The sequence below is a fragment of the Microtus ochrogaster genome, assembly GCF_000317375.1.
Source record: "Microtus ochrogaster isolate Prairie Vole_2 chromosome 14 unlocalized genomic scaffold, MicOch1.0 chr14_random_1, whole genome shotgun sequence".
Lineage (NCBI taxonomy): Eukaryota > Metazoa > Chordata > Mammalia > Rodentia > Cricetidae > Microtus > Microtus ochrogaster.
Genome location: NW_004949096.1, coordinates 9,184,240 through 9,197,757, shown reverse-complemented (window position 1 = coordinate 9,197,757; position 13,518 = coordinate 9,184,240). Strand labels below are relative to the sequence as shown.

At 48.1% G+C, this 13,518-nt stretch overlaps 1 protein-coding gene across 1 annotated transcript in view; it reads right to left on the bottom strand.

Annotated features, from left to right (window-relative positions):
* Prr5l (proline rich 5 like) overlaps positions 1-13,518 on the bottom strand; it is a 177,600-nt gene that overhangs the window by 51,345 nt on the left and 112,737 nt on the right. Inside the window, exons 2-3 of the mRNA XM_005364101.3 lie at positions 8,142-8,422; positions 6,870-6,950 (exon numbers count right to left, since the gene is read on the bottom strand). Of these exons, the coding sequence (XP_005364158.2) occupies positions 6,870-6,950; positions 8,142-8,422 (362 nt within the window). The remainder of the gene's footprint in view (positions 1-6,869; positions 6,951-8,141; positions 8,423-13,518) is intronic.

The following is a 13,518-nucleotide window of genomic DNA, read 5'->3' as shown; positions in this document are numbered from 1 at the left end:
GTGGGTATGCACAGCCGTGGAAGGGTGGGTATGCACAGCCGTGGAAGAGTGGGTATGCACAGCCGTGGAAGGGCCTGGCACATAGGGCTCAGCGGGCACCCGCTGCTGCCATCTGCTTCAGGGAATGGTGCCTCACACTGGGGTTGGAGCCATCAGCTACCCTCTTCTCATCCCTCTGCCAAGCTTTTCCCAGCTGTGGTTCCCACCCCAGTCAGCAGACTCAGAGAGATGGGAACCTTGATGGTGGATTTCCGTATAGGATTCGAGCAGCCCACTCACTCCTCCGGTGGAAGTCTCGCCCCAGACCTGCCAGAAATCAAACAGTTGGAGCCTCCTCTCCTTAAAAATCTCGGGTTCCCTTTATGCCACCTTCCTCCTCAATAACAGAAGCGATGTGATTGGAGAGAGAAGGAGAATGTCCATTTCCTACCTCGGGCCAGCTACAGACAACTCATCTCCGACTTCCAAAAGTGTCACCTCTGAGTATTTCTGCAGAGAAAACATCCTCCCTGGGAGCTGAGAACACAACGTGAGTGATGGACAGACAGCTCCATCCTCGGCTGCCCTGTGGACCCGATGGCTACCTGCTCAACCCTCAGATTTCAACTTAGGAATCAACCCTGTCCCCAATCTAATGATCTGCTACCACCCCGCTTCAACTCTCAGACGACGACTCCCTGTCCAGCTCCTCTCTGCTGCAAACTCTGAGTCACCTGCCTCAATGGCTGCCCCAGAACGTGCCAGGGACCTGGCAGAGCCCACCACAAACGTTCAGTAAGTAGACAGCAGCACCATCTACAAGCCCAGCCCAGGTTCTCCCAAGAGTCAGTGAACGTCGGTCTGTGTTTTCTCACTGTTCTCGCTGGCCAGGTAAGAGCAGAAAAAGGTGTTTGCTGAGAAAGGATTGTAATCCACGTCAGGACTCGGCCACCCCCACTTCTAGAAAATTCCTTAAACCCAGACCTCCAGCCAGGGGTGAGGCGGGAGTGTTAAATACCACATCCAAGCTCCGGAGAATTCAGTCAGGAAGGCGTGCTAGTTGAACTATGCACGGTGATGACTGAAAATCTGGCCCAAATCAGTCTATCCAGAAAGGTCACCCCCTTGCCTCTGAGGATGTCGAACCACGGTCTGCTTCCTAATGCAGTTGCAAATAGAAAATATTCTGGTTTATGGTTTTCATATTGACAAAAACAGGTGCTTAGACTTCATTTGGGGAAAACTGGCCAATCTGTTTTGAATGGACTTACTCCTAAGGTCTGGAAACACTTGTCTATAAACTCAATATTGTGTTTTAGAACTTAGCCACACTTGGACCCAAGTTCTTAACCTGTATAAACAAACTTTGTAGTATATCTACAAAGATGATGTTTACAATGACGTGTCTTACAAGAAAGGGCCAATTATAAGGTCTAGTTATACAGACGTCTGCCTTTGGCCATCTTGCAAGCTGGCTCCCACTTGCAAGCATCCACTTCTCCCAGGCGCATCTCAACTACATTGTGAGAAAGAGGGCCCTGTGAGGCTGTCAGCAAAATCCCATGACAAGCATGAGGACCTGCCTTGTATCAGACCCACACGGTCTGAGCCTGTGGTGTGGGTCTGGAATGCTAGCATTGGGACTACATAGTTTCCTAGATCTCATTGGTCAGTCAGCTCAGTCAATAGAGATACCCCAGGCTCAGTGTCTCAGAACACAAAGTTAATGCCGGGCAGTATGCACGCCTTTAATCCCAGCACTCAAGAGACCGAGACAGGTGGATCTCTGTGAGTTCGAGGCCAGCCTGGTGGTAGAGTGAGTTCCAGGACAGGCTCCAAAGCTACAGAGAAACCCTGTCTCAACCCCCTCCCCCAAAGGTTAAAACCCTAACCTACCTCTCTCTCCTCTCTATCTCTCTCTGTCTCTGTCTCTGTCTCTGTCTCTCTCTCTCTGTCTCTCTCTCTCTCTCTGTCTCTGTGTTTGTGTGTTTGTGTGAGCCACAAGTGTGCAGGTGCCCAAAGAGGCCAGAAATAATGAGAAAGACACCTGATATCAACCTCTGCCCACTCCTCAAGTACACACACACACACACACACACACACACACACACACGAGAGAGAGGGGTGGAGGGAGAGAGGAGAAATGGGGGAGGAAGGAAAAGCGGAGGGGGAAAAGGAAGGCGGCCAAGCCTGGCTGGGATCAGAGACCCAAGGGAGAGGATTGAGCTTTGGACACTAGACTTGGGTGAGCATCAAAAGGCTCACTACTGCTTGGCTGAATAGAATGGAGAACTGAGAGAGTCATTTCCTCTTAGACTTGGTCTCCACAAAAAGAAGAAATAGCTGTCTGTCCTTGTAAGAACTCAGCCTCACCCAAACTTCAGTTCCAAGCACAAGTTCAAAGTGAGCTCGCCTCATCCAAAACACTGGGGAAATGTCATGCTCGCTCTGTCCCTAGGATGACTCGCCACCCTACCCTGTGGGATCCTTCGTGGTGTTTAACACGCATTGTCCCCAAGCACTGACCATAACAGCAGAGTATGCCCAGCACTCACGAAACCTTTCCTGTACCAGATTTTGTCCTAAGACCCCTTAAGCAAGACCACAGTCCCCCAACTGCCGTGAGGTTGGTCTACTATCACCCACAGTTTATGAAATGAGAAAGAAACAGAGAAAAATTAAGCAACTTCCCCAAGCTCATAGGGCTTAACTAGTCTGGATTCCATAGGCTCCGAATCAGCGGCGGCTGGCTTTCTTACATTAAAGCCTTCTATCAAGTCTAGAACACATAGATCACGTAGTAGGACTGGCGAGGTAAACTTAAGAATGAGGCTGGGGACCACTCAGCCTTCCCTCCCACCACATCCTCTTTCCAACATTCCTGTTACCCCTGTTGCCACTGTGATGCCCTCCAGACTGAAAAAAGTGTAGGTCTATCCTGCAAACAGGGCTTAGGAGGAGACAAAGGAAATTCAATGCTCTGTGTCTGTGGCCACGTGCAGAGAGCGGCACATTCGCTTAAGTGCTGAGATCCGTGGAGCAGCTGTGTCTACAGATACTTGCAAATATGGGAACATATTGGGTGGCTTGCTTTATGCAAGTTGAGATGTCCAGGCATGGTGGTTTGAATAAAAATAATCCCCATAGGTTCATATGTTTGAATGCTTGGTCCCCAGTTAGTAGAACAGCTTAGAAGGATAAGGAGGTGTGGCCTTGTTGGAGGTGTGTGACTGAAGGTGGGCTTTGAGGTTTCAAAACCCCTTGCCAGGCCCAGTGTCTCTCTGCCTGCTGCTTGTAGATCAGAGTGTATAGTTATCAGCTACTCCCCCAGCACCATGCCTGTCTGCTTCCCGTCATGATGATCATGGACTAACCCTCAGAAACTGTAAGCAGGCCCCAATTACATGTTTTCCTTTTTAAGTGTTGCCTTGGTGATATCTGTTTACACCAATAGAACAATAGCTAAGACACCATGTCACACATCTGCCTGGGACATGTTCCACATTCCCAGGCCGACTCTGTGCCTGTGTTAGGGATGCCTGTCTCCACGCCATCACCAGATTGGAGAAGCCAATGCAATCAGAACTCCAGATGCAAACAGAGCCCAAGCTCTGCATTCTAAGAGCTACAGCTTACTCTAGGTTCAAATCACACCAACCACTGTAGTTCCCACCAGACCGAAGACAGAGAACCTTTGGTGGCACCCCTCAACTGTCAGGAATATCTGGATGGTCAATGTTTCTTGGGGACATAGGGTAGAATCATCATACATTAAGTGATGAACTCAAGGCCCTGTGAAAGAAACTAAAGCAGAAAAAAAGCCATGGACATCAGTTCAACCGACTTCCCAGTAAGAAACTGCTCTTGGACACCACACTACGGTACTGAGTGAGGTGCCACTGTGTGCTGAACTGTGCACCCTGCCCCCCCATTCCTATATATAAGCCCTGACCCTCCACATGATGAGACGGTGAGCCCTTGGGAGATGCTCAGCTATAGGAGGTTTTAGGGGGTACAATCCTCAAGGCAGACTGGCATCCTTCTAAGAGACACCAGAAAACTGGCTCTCCACCCTTGAACACAGCAAGAAGCCATGTGCGCTGACGATGAGGTGATGCAGAACTCCTATCACCAGAACTGAGCTGCTTAGCACCTTGACTTTGGGCTTCTGGGCTCCAGAACATAAAGGAACAGGTTTCTGTTGTTTAAGCTACTCTGTCTGGTGACTTGTTAGCAGCAACCTGAGCAGACCAGTGTGGACATCAGATGCAGGCGTTCAGGCAGGAGATCAAATCTGGACCCCTATTTGGAGTTGTGCCACTATGGTCCAGTCACAAGGTTTCTCTCACTCATGGTTTTCTTGTCTATAAATTACACAAGGAAGATATGGCTGTGTGTGCGCACAGAAGGTGCCTCAAGTTGTCTAGGACCCAACACATTTCCTCAACAGGAACAGCATTCCATATTCACTGCATATACACTACCTTCATAGTTACGGGGAGCATGGTTGCCACATTTGGACCACAGAGTTTTGTTAGGTCTGCACCAAAGCTTGGAGAAATTTACACTTTTAAAAACCAACCTTTTTTGAAAGACCAGAAAGTCAGATACACCAATTTACAAAAGATAATTTAAAAACATAATAAAGCTTAAAATCGTAAAAGAGCTGGGTGTGGTGGCTCATGCCTTTAATTCTATACTCAGGAGGCAAAGGCAGGCAGATCTTTGTGGATTTGAAGCCAGTTTGCTCTACATAGTTGAGTTCTAAGAAAACCAGAGCTACACAGAAATAAGTTTTTAAAAGAAAAGAAATTCTACATAAAAAAATTTTAATTTCGGGTTTTCTGGGAGCATCTTTGCATGCATAGTTCCCAGCTGGCCTTGCCATTCAGAAGGTTCCTTGGCACCCGGTGGCTGCTTTGCTTCCCTGGGTTGTGGGGGCAGGTAACATCACGGGCTTGTTCCCACCTTCCTAGCTGCCCACAATATTTTTTTAAGTACAATGTCAGGATCTGTCTCCTGAAGGGAGAAACAATTAGCACATTCCTGAGCTACTGAATTATTTATTTATATTTCCACTAGGGGTTGAGGAATGGGGGTAGGAACTCAAGGTTTTTGGAGTAAGCTGGCCTCTTTCTTATAAGTCAGGTTGGTGACCCAGCCCTGCCCCTGAGACCATTATCTTCTTGGGACCTCACTTTCCTTCCCTGTAAAATGAGGCCTTGGGCTAGATGGTCTCTTCTGTCTCTTTCCACATTTATGTAACTGTGACATGAAATTCAAGTACATAGATAGAAATGTACCACAACAGTTTGCTTATGTGCTTGAATGAAAATAGACCCAGCTGACCTTAACACAGACCCTGATTCAAGGTAAACAGGACTTGAACAATGGCCTTTTTTGTTGTTGGCCCACTGAAGGCCTGGATCCTTACCCTAGATGTTCTGCCTTTAACATTCTCAGAGAGGAATTAAAAGGCTAGCTAACTCAACTTCCCAGCCCTAGCTGAGCCTGGGGCTCTGAGCCCTGTTCTGAACCTTTCTCATTCCAGGACACAAATCCAGCTGTGCCACCGTCCATCCAGTACCCTATGTATGTAGGCTTTCTTACCGCATGCACAGGGCCTGTGCACCTGCTGATTCCTCCCACTGGAGCCTTCTGCCCCCTAATGAACTCCTGCAGACCCTCACATCATAGCATAAGCATCACCTCCATTGTCCCTGGACTCTTGGCAAGACCAAGTCATGTTAACATGCTTTCTTCATATTAATTATGTCATCATACAGCTCATGACTGGTGATCAGCTCCCATCAGACTGTACATCCCAGGAGAGTGAGCTGGGGATGTGGCTCAGTTGACAGAATGCTTGCCCACTAAGCATGAGGCCCTGGGCTCCATCCCCAGCATCTTATAAACCAAAGATGGGCCGGGTGGTGGTGGTGCACGCCTTCAATCTCAGCACTCAGGGGGCAAAGACAGGTGGATCTCTGTGAGTTCGAGGCCAGCCTGGTCTACAGAGCTAGAACAGCCATGGCTGTTACAAAGAGAAACACTGTCTTGAAAAACCAAAATAAAAAATGAAATAAACCAAAGATGGTAGCACATACTTGTAAACCCAGCACTCAGGTGGAGACAGGAGAATCAGGAGTTCAAGGTCATCATCAGTTATATAGTTAGTTCAAGGCCACTGCAAGCTACCTGATGGGGGAAAAAATGAAATTTATGCCCTGGCAATGCTGAAGCATGCATGGGCAGCCCGCATATGGCAGTTCTGTTGAACTTGTCCATATTGGGTTTCATGGTCTAAGTTGATGAGAATGACTGACCGGGTCTCTTCCTCAAGAGGGCACCAGATCTCATTACAGATGGTTGTGAGCCACCATGTGCTTGCTGGGAACTGAATTCAGGACCTTTGTATGAACAGGCAGTGCTCTTAACTGCTGAGCCATTGCCCCAGCCTTTAGGCTACCTGATACTCTGTCTCAAAACAAAGCAATAACAAAAGCCAGGAAAGCAGGGTCCACATATGTCTGCTCCAGCACCTGGCCATCAAGAAGGTACTCTAATATTTGTTACTAAGTCTTTTATTAACAGATATAAATCTCAAGTATCCTGGCTCCAAACACTGAGTCATGTTGTCTAATATAGTTCCCATTAAATGTTTACAGAATTAGTATCAGCTCCTATCTATCAATCTGTACCCCCAGCACAAAGTGCATAATACACATGAGCATAGGCATTGTACCTGAATGAAAGGTCTCAACACAACAGACACAAGAACAGTTTTCCAGCAAGCAAGGGCTAAGTAAGACAATGGGAGTGGGAGGCGGGGTAGGGGGACCCTAAGCCTCCTAATGGGAAAACAGCACTCGTTTTGGCCAGTCAAGTACCTGATGTTCTCATTCAGTGCATACAGTTCATTGCTCTGCAAACCGCCCCCTTTGAAAACGTTGATCACAGCTGTCTGTACGCTGCAAAGAGAGAGAAAAACATTCCAGTTAGGTGATCTGCCTTCAGGAGCCATTTTTTCAAACAGATCACAGGAGAGGTCATGAAGAGTTGGGAAGCCCTAAGGGATACTCACAGCTGCATCTTCTGTCCCTTTCCTTAATGTCCTAGAAGTACTAAGGAGACCAAGGCAAACAAATTCAAAGGCAGTTCCAGGCATCTTGCAGGTCACAGAGGGCTTCTTCCCCCTGGTCACATAGAGGCAGACAGTGGACCAGCTCTCTGAGAATTGCCACTACCGGAGCCTGCAAGCATCCAGAAAGCGTTCATTGCCAGCAGGGGCTGACCCTGTCTGATCTTACAACTGGGAAGTCACCATCTTCTCAGATAGAAACTGCAACCGTTTGCCTTTATAATAGAATTTTCCATGGGCCTTCCTTGTCTTTTTATTTCACGCCAGTGAGGGAAGTAGGACAGGCATAGAGTTAGGCTCTAAGGGCCGCAGTCAGGGCTCAAGTCCACTCAACTCCAGGGACCTGGGTCCAAAGTCTCAGCAGAAGAGCTAGTTAAAATATTGGCTGTGCTGAGGAATTTTACAGGAGTCAAGGACCCTCGGAATGCCAGAATATTCCAGACAGCCCCACTGAGCGGCACCAGCAGAGGGGGTCTGATGGCCAGCCACTTAGAAAGAACACAGAGAATTCAGTGATGCTTTCATTTATCTGGAGGCCACTCCAGATCTGGAAACCAGTAGCCCGCAGACTTTCGAGGCTGATCTGGTCAGGGCTTGGCTCACAAGCTCTGCCGGATACCTTCCAAAGCTGCATCTCCTGCCCCAAGCACTAGCGGCTCAGGTGAAAGAGACTGTGGCCTATGCCACCCACCGAGCTTTGCACAGAATCATGCCCAAGCTTCCTAAATAGGAGATATGAGGTCATTTGAAAGACTCTGCCCTTAAATCCTCATGCGGTGAAGGGTGTTAAGGGGCATGAACAGTGACTGTAAATTCTAACTCAATGATCCCAAGCTGGCAAAACGGATCCTGATAGGCTAGAAATCACAGTGAGCTACTTTCGCTATGAAAACAAGGGTCACTTGCCAAACTCATCATCAACACTAGGATCAGACTTCATGAGCAAGGCTCTCAAGACAGCAGATGCTCAACCCATCCCCAGATCATCCCAGACCTCTCTTTCGTGGTCCTGGACCCTTACCTGTTCCAGGCAGAGTTGGAACTCAGCTGCAGAGCCTGCTGGGCAGCCTGGAAGCGGGGCAGCTCACTGAGCACGGGGGAGCTCATAAATCGTGGTCTGGGACGACGGAAGGAGCCCATCTTGTGGAACTCAACGGGCAGGAGGGGAGCAAGGCCTCGGGTCATAAGTCTAGGTGAGGATTGAGCTGTGTCTTCAGGACCAGACGTTTCTAGCCACGCACGGAAAAGGCTTCTCCCAACGCTGCTTCTGGGATCTCTTAAAACCCCACTCCGAGCCAACACCTGAAACGAGAGGCGACCTCTCCTGAGAATCTGGCTGGAAACATCTAACTAAAGGATGCTGGCGAGACACTCTAGCTAAGTGATCCTAAAATCGATGAGGAAGGAGACACAGCAAGAGCCTCTATTACCACTGAGGCTCCTGTTCACTGTGTGTGTGCGCGTGTGTGTACATGCCACACGCGGGCGCGCGCACGTGCTCACTCTAGGCAGGCTGAGAACATGGGACATCACTTCATGACTGAGATACACCAAGTCCTCCAAACAGAAAGGCAGCCTTTGTGAGCGCCTCAAGAAAAACATACAAGCTCCTTTTCCTTGGCAATAAAGACCTTCCAACCTCTGTCCCATCAGCCACTGTGCTGTCCAATATTCCTCGGGTCACGAGTGTTTCCTCTCTCAGGCACATCTTGCCATTCCTTTCCTTACCTATGGTGTGTTTATCTAGTCCATCAGGACGTAGCTACTGTTTGATGTGTAATAACCACTGTAACAAGTCAAGCAACCAAAATCTCTAAGGCCCAGGCCCTGCTTGCCTTCCGGAGACTCTCACTCCATGGTAAGGATGACTGATTGCTCTTGTACTTGTTCATTCAATAAATACTCACTGAGCCTGTAAGCTCCAGGTGCTGAGATACTGCAAGATGATAAGAAGAAGGCCATGGGACCCTTTCATGTAACTGTCCCGCGACCCTGCCCCAGGCCCTTTTCAAGGCTTTTAAGCCATTTCTTGTTCTTCTTTACCAGAATGATCTTCCTTTGGCTCTCTGTATTTCTAAATCCAACTAATTCTGTCAGGCCACGTCAATATAATCTTGTCACTGAGCAGGGCTAGGTGCAGACCTGTAATCTTAGCTACTCAAATGGCTGAAGCAGAAGAATCCAAAGTCAAAAGCATTCCTGGGCTACAGTACATGTTAACGTCAACCTGGACAACTTAATTAGACCTCCAGCTCAAAATAAAAATAGAGAAACTATAAAAAGTGTCAGAAAGATGGATCAGAGGTAAAGGTCTGCCACCAAGCATGACAACCCAGCGTTCAACCCCCTAGGACACACATGATAAAAGGAGCAAGCCAACTTCCACAGGATGTCCCCAGACTTCCACAGGATGTCCCCAGACTGACTTCCACAGGATGTCCCCAGACTTCCACAGGATGTCCTCAGACTTCCACAGGATGTCCTCAGACTTCCACAGGATGTCCCCAGACTTCCACAAGTACACTGCGCGCGCGTGCGCGCACACACACACACACACACACACACACACACACACACATTAAGTAAACATTTGTCTTAAGTAAAGAGGGCAGGGAATGTAATTCAGAAGTAGAATGTGTATACATGTCGTACACTCTTTGGGATCAATGTTCAGTTCCACATGCACAAAATAATCTTGTTCCTTGTAGCAAAACACAAGATGCTTTATATCTCCCGTGGATGACGACGGCTTTGCAATGAGCTTTGGTTCTGGGGTTCAGGAGTTTACTCAGGCCCTCCCATGTCTCATGACTTCAGACACTGTGAGTGTTCTCAGGTACTATTGTACCAGCCTCACAGGACTGGGAAGGGATGAAACGAGATGGGCTGGCAGAGCTGTGCTGCAGGGATAGCTCGCTCCTTCTATGTTCTTCTCTCGGCGCTTCTGGACCCACCATTGCAGTCACCTCAGCAGACTGGAGTACAGCAGGAAACAGCCAAGGGCGCTTTCTCTCTCGAAAGGTTTAGTAGATTTCACTCAGGGTGTGTTTTTTGTTTGTTTTGTTTGTTTGGGTTTTTATTTTGTTTTGTTTTTTACTGCTTCTTCTGTCCTAACTCAGATAAGTCCCAAAGACCAAGGAAGGAAAAAAAGAAAGATACCAGCCTGAGTGGCAGTCTGCAGGTTGGCAAGGAAAGTCCCACAGCTTCGGCTGCAGCATTTGGCACACAAGGAAGGGACACCACAGCCAGAACCATGACAATTCAACTTGTAGGAAGGTATGGAGGTGTTGGTGGCTTCATGTAGGCAATGGGCCTACTGACACTGGATTCACAGGCTCAGAAGGGTGACTAGTCCCACTCTGTAACTCTGTAACTGCTTTCCTTAAGAGAAGCAGTTTCATGTGCCATCTTCTTAAAGTCTTTAGATGGGAACCCTGCACACTAGCAAATCAACAGTTATCAAAATCAATTAATAAATGCTGCAGAAGCCCGTTAAGTTCTGGAGAGGGTTTCAACAGGTTCCCAAATACCAGAAAACCTAGAAAGATCTCTGCACATCAGTGATGAGGGGAGGGTAAAATGAAACCATGGATCCCTCAGAATACAAACACTGGCTGGCCCAAGTCTTCGCTTGCCAACAAAGGTCTCTCTGCTTTGTCAGGATGCATCGCTGGGCCCCACTCTGAAAGGCCTGTGAAGTACAATCACTATGTAATTACCGGATATTAACTCACCCTGTAAAGTTGCCTCCCATTCTGGGGCACTAGCTCAGGGAAGCAGAGGAAGGCACGGGACACAAAGTAGGGGCCGCGCACATGACATTTCCCCTAGGGGCTGAGACTACAGAGGCTCTAAGGAGGCTCCTGCCCCTCCATATCTCAACTACAGCTCCTAGATCTCCCATCTGAACACCCCACACAGCACCCTAGGCAACCCCGGTCACATGGGCCAGCTCCAGCAGCATAGCCTGCCCTGTTCTAAACAAGGGTAACTCTCAGCCCAAAGAACAACAACCACAGTGTCCACACCTGAGTCAGGGACACACGCAGCAAAAACTTCACTCTGGTTTGTTTCCAGCCCCCATATGTCGTCCTTCTCAGCTGATGAAGATGAGGAGATATGTGGTCCCCACCATCCCTGCTTGTCACAGAGGCAAGCAGTCGCATGGAGACCGAGGGAGGAAGCTCTGCCCACAAGGGCCTAAAGAAAGGTTGGTGCACCCTGTATACACCTGCTAAGGCACTGGCCCTTCAAGCACCAGCTTGTCCTGACCCAGATACGATGAGTCAGAAGTGACAGGACAGACAGGGCCTAGGAGCACAGCCGTTAGAACCAACAGACAGGGTACACATGAGCAAACAGATTTATCCAAAGTCTCAAACATGGGATGAAGCCAACACGGCCTAGAACTCCCATTCCGCAGTGCCAGGCCTGAGAAGTTCTGCAGCCCCACCGGCCAGGGAAGGAAGTCCTTGAAGCCCGGGAGGAGATCCACACACACGGAGCGTATAAGCCTTAGCTCACCACTCAGGACAAAGGTAGAATTAAGGATGAAGGGGGCATGAGTAAACTGCCTGATAGGATACTGGGCACAATCACCAAGGTGACTGACTATTCAGCCCTCTCGAAATGCCATCTGAAGTTAAAGAAGTTAAGTAACCTATCTGAGGACACAAGTCACTGCCATGTCATGGTCAGCCTGCCTTCCCAGCCCATCTCCGCTTTCCACACTACTAAACTCAGACAGAATCCTAGAATTAAAGTTACTGAGTTTGAAATACCCATCACCAACCTTCATGTCAAAACCTAAATCTCATGTCACCAAGATAAGTAATCTACCAAAATCAACTGGATGGGACACACACACACACACACACACACACACACACACACACACAATCGGGACCAAAGAAACAGAGTAAGAGGAAAGACCCCATGAGGAGATGCAGGCTTGCCAGTCAGACAGCCTTGCCTACTGTGTGACCTTGGACAAGGTACACGACCTCTGAAGCTTGATTTTTCTCTCCAGGAAAGGGATACACCAACAGTGAATCCTCAGGGTACTGGGAGTGTTTGTAAAGCACCCACATGCTTTACCTGACAAGGAGCAAGCTTGACACAGTACTGACCAAATCAATAAGGGAATACTGCTTTGTATTGTACCAAGATTGCCCAGCCCTCACAGCAGCAGCAAAACAGCAATGCTTCTCTCATTGCTAGGGCCTCCCCCAGAATCTGAACCACATTCCCTTCAGCCAGGCCCCTGACACTGTCAAAGAAATGGACTTGATCTCTTCAGACATTGGTGTCTTACACACTGCTTCAGGTACTAAGGCTTCACTGCCCTAACTCATAAATCCCTTGCTTCTAAATATCACCCAGCCCCAGGCTAGGGATGCAGCTCCGACAGAGGGTGCCCGAGTAGCATAAACTAGCATTGCATAAACCAGCGAGATGATACATGTCTGTAATCTAATCATTGCAGAGGTGGAGCAGAGGATCAGAAGGGCATAAGGGTGTTCAAGGCCAGCCTAGGCTACCAGAGACTCTTCCCCATAAACAAGAAAACATGCATACATACATACATACATACAAATAAACATATCATGCCCAACCACAGGAAGCAGGCAGAGCAAGGATTCCACCCTTAATTAAGAAACTGAGGCAGAGTGACTCAGCCAGGACTGGAGGGCTATAACTAACCCAGAGCTAGTCAAGAAAGGCTCTACCTTTAAGCCTGGTCCCATAACATACCAGCCCAGGTGACTGGTTTTGTCTTTTTTTTTCCTAAATATTTCAAGATTATGACTCATTATGAAAGTTATGACTCATTATGAAAGTTATGACTCAGTATGACTCACACTTGAAAAGTGTATGCAACCCAGGCAGTGGGGGCACACATCTTTAATTCTAGCACTCAGGAGGCAGAGGCAGGTGGATCTCTGCAAGTTCAAGGCCAGCCTTCGTCTACAGAGTGAGTTCCAGGACAGGTTCCAAAGCTACACAGAGAAACCCTGTCTCGAAAAACAAAAACAAACAAACAAACAACAACAAAAACAAGAAAGAAAGAAAGAAAGAAAGAAAGAAAGAAAGAAAGGAAGGAAGGAAGGAAGGAAGGAAGGAAGGAAGAAAGAAAGAAAGAAAGAAAGAAAGGAAGGAAGGAAGGAAGGAAGGAAGGAAGGAAGAAAGAAAGAAAGAAAGAAAGAAAGAGAAAAAAGAAAAGTGTGTATGCACATAAACACATATTTCAAATATGACAGAGACCTGCTAGCAGCTGGAGGAATACAACAGCGCGTGCCTCAGAAAGCCATGCCCCCACTTCCTGGACAATGGCATATTTGCTTCTATAGGGGAAAGAAAGGAAGAGAGAGAGAGAAAGGAGGAGGGAGAGGAGGAGG